Source organism: Cryptomeria japonica, chromosome 7 (genome assembly GCF_030272615.1).
Source record: "Cryptomeria japonica chromosome 7, Sugi_1.0, whole genome shotgun sequence".
Lineage (NCBI taxonomy): Eukaryota > Viridiplantae > Streptophyta > Pinopsida > Cupressales > Cupressaceae > Cryptomeria > Cryptomeria japonica.
The window spans coordinates 171,077,771-171,080,397 of record NC_081411.1 but is presented as its reverse complement, the minus strand read 5'-3'; the positions used below and the strand labels follow the sequence as shown (position 1 = coordinate 171,080,397).

The 2,627-nt window shown below is 37.1% G+C and overlaps 1 protein-coding gene across 1 annotated transcript; it reads right to left on the bottom strand.

Moving 5' to 3' along the window:
- Positions 1-905: 905 nt before the first annotated feature.
- LOC131068790 (BURP domain protein RD22-like) lies at positions 906-2,424 on the bottom strand. The gene is made up of 3 exons (XM_059208453.1): positions 2,320-2,424; positions 2,148-2,194; positions 906-2,052 (listed from the first exon to the last, which is right to left on the bottom strand). Exons 2-3 carry the CDS (start codon positions 2,178-2,180, stop codon positions 1,123-1,125), a joined length of 963 nt encoding a protein of 320 aa, XP_059064436.1. The 5' UTR covers positions 2,181-2,194; positions 2,320-2,424; the 3' UTR covers positions 906-1,122.
- Between the last annotated feature and the right edge of the window lie 203 nt (positions 2,425-2,627).

Sequence of the window (2,627 nt, the reverse complement as noted above, 5' to 3'; positions counted from 1 at the left end):
CCCAAAATAGGGCAGGGACAGGGGCGACATGCCCAGGGGTACCACCCCCTTGTCCTGCCCTTAACTCGAGACAGGAAGCAACTTCAAGCAGTGTGGGGGGCAGAAAAAGGGCAGTTTCGTGGGTTGACCAAGTCTCGGGTCTTCGATCAAGCTCGAGGATTCAATTCGCCAACGTGAAGACCCTAATGTGGTCGAAAATTACAAGGGTCACAATTTTATGACACTACAGGAGGTATGACTTATCATACAGCTCATCACATGAACATGTCTAGTGAGAAGTCATTTTAACATAATTTTTTAAAGATTCAACCAAAACATCATTTGTTCTTTGAACGATATGATATTCTCACTTAAAATATAAAATATGACTTATATCTACATAAATGATCCACTCTAATCTTTACATCCAATCAAAATCAAATACAATAATTAAACACATATTTATTATGATAAAAACTTTCTATCCCTACTCACAACGTATAAATTTTTTGTTCACATAAAACGTGTCCCTGTCAGAGGTAGTATGACAAGAAATTTGTGATGTGGGATGATTCCGTGGTAAACAGACCACTCACACATAGATATTAACAAGATGATCAAAGTCTGACCCAAGTGGAACTCCTGCAAGTCGACCCATTGGGTTAACAGTATGCTGCATCGACCTTTATCAATACCGGAAATCTCTCCGGTTCAATTCATTGTTCTTAGTCGTTTCCTGAGTGTACTAAAAAGAAAAGTTGTTCAGAATAGGAAACTTTTGTCGAATTCGATAGTTAAAATTATTAGAGTAGGACAAGACCTTTTAAAAGAAAATCAAGAACGTCATCATAGCATACACGATTCCCTATCAATTACATTTGGTCAGACTCAGATATCTATCAAGACTCCAGTTTAATGTCTTAACATCTTTAGTAATAATCAAGTACTAATTTGCACCAAATTTCATCCTATTATAAATACCATTACCATTACCATATAAATATACATAAAAAACCATGGGTATATATGCACTAAAGCCCGAGCAGGCTGGAATGAAACAAACAAACGATCTCCATACATGAGACCTTTATTGTACATAGTAGTAAGTAGTATACATATGTTTAGAGGGCAGGTTGAAGACTTTTAGTTGGCAGCAATCCACAGAATTTCATCTTCTGTCATAAAGTGGCAGATGGCCTCGCCCCCTGGTTTCACATGGAGCATCTTGAAGGATACGTGCTCGGGATTCCACTCACTAGTGTCTTCATGACAAACAGCTACCATTTCTGCAATATTTCCTTCATCACTCTTAAAAGAAAGCTGGAACATTCTTGTGTCCTTTATCTGATGGCAAAAGTATACAAGATATGGATACCCTATTGGGTGGCAAGCTACAAATCTGGAAGTGGGTTTGCTTTCAAAGGAAATTGAAGCAAGGGAATATTGTTGCAATCCTGATTTAGTCTTGGAAACATTGGTAACAAAAACATTGAGGTCATTGGTTCCAATTTGAGAGGTAGTGTAGTCAATCATAGATTCTAGTGAAGTTAAACACTTTTTGCTTTCCCCAGTCATGGCAGAACTCTCACATACTTCCAAAGTCTCCTTCATTGTAAGACCCATCTCAGAATTTGGGGTTATGTGAAGTGTTTTTAGAGATGCAGAAAGACTTTTAGTTGAGAATGGTATTTTGTTAGCCACAACAACTGGAAGGAAATATAATGTCTCTGTACTTTTCCAGAATACCATGTCTGTAGTGAATTTGGTTCCAATGCTTAATGTTTTTTGAAGAAAAAACATTGGTTCAGCAGACACTGTGACTTTTGGCTTTGTGGAGTTGCTAGTGGCGGTGTTTCTGGTATATGTGATATGAGTATAAATTATTTTAGTGAGTGGCTGTATCAAGGTGCTAGTCTGTTTAAAATAAGATGGGCTATTTGGCTCCAGAGATGAGAGGTGGGCAAGCAGAAGAGTAGGAATGGGAGTGGTGGGCAACTTGTTGTTCCAATAACTTAAAGCTAAGGGCATGGGAGAAGAGGAATCTTTAATTTTAGCATGGCATCCTGTAAAGGACTGCAAACAACCAGAAATACATGGAGTATTAGGATCAATCACAATTTCTAATATCTTACTCTACTTAAAAGATTTAATGAAGATGACAAACATACAAGAAGAACAGCCACGATAACAAGAAACTCCATCTGCAAAGCTTGTCCTGCAGAAGTTCAACAACGTTGATCAACATAATACTTCTTTAATTGAAATATAACTACACCAATTGTAATCCCAAACAATCAACGATGGGGTAGAAAAAGAAGCAGCATAAGCTAGAAAACATACCCACTGAAAGAAGCAAAGTGCTAAGATATGTCAGTTGAATGTGTGAGTTACACGGAACATAAGGTCTTCATATATATAGGCAGAAGATATTCAAAAATCCCTAAGCCACAGTAAGAATAGTTGTAATCCGACTCACCAATTTGTAAGAAACTATTTGCAAGTTGCCACTACAGTAGGACAATAACATATATCAAAGGATTTGGATTCTCATCTATACCGTTTAATTCATGTGCGGATATCTTCAAAATAGTTGTTCCATGTTATAAAAAATTCATTATGATAAAGAAGTGCGTTTGGTTATGATTCTT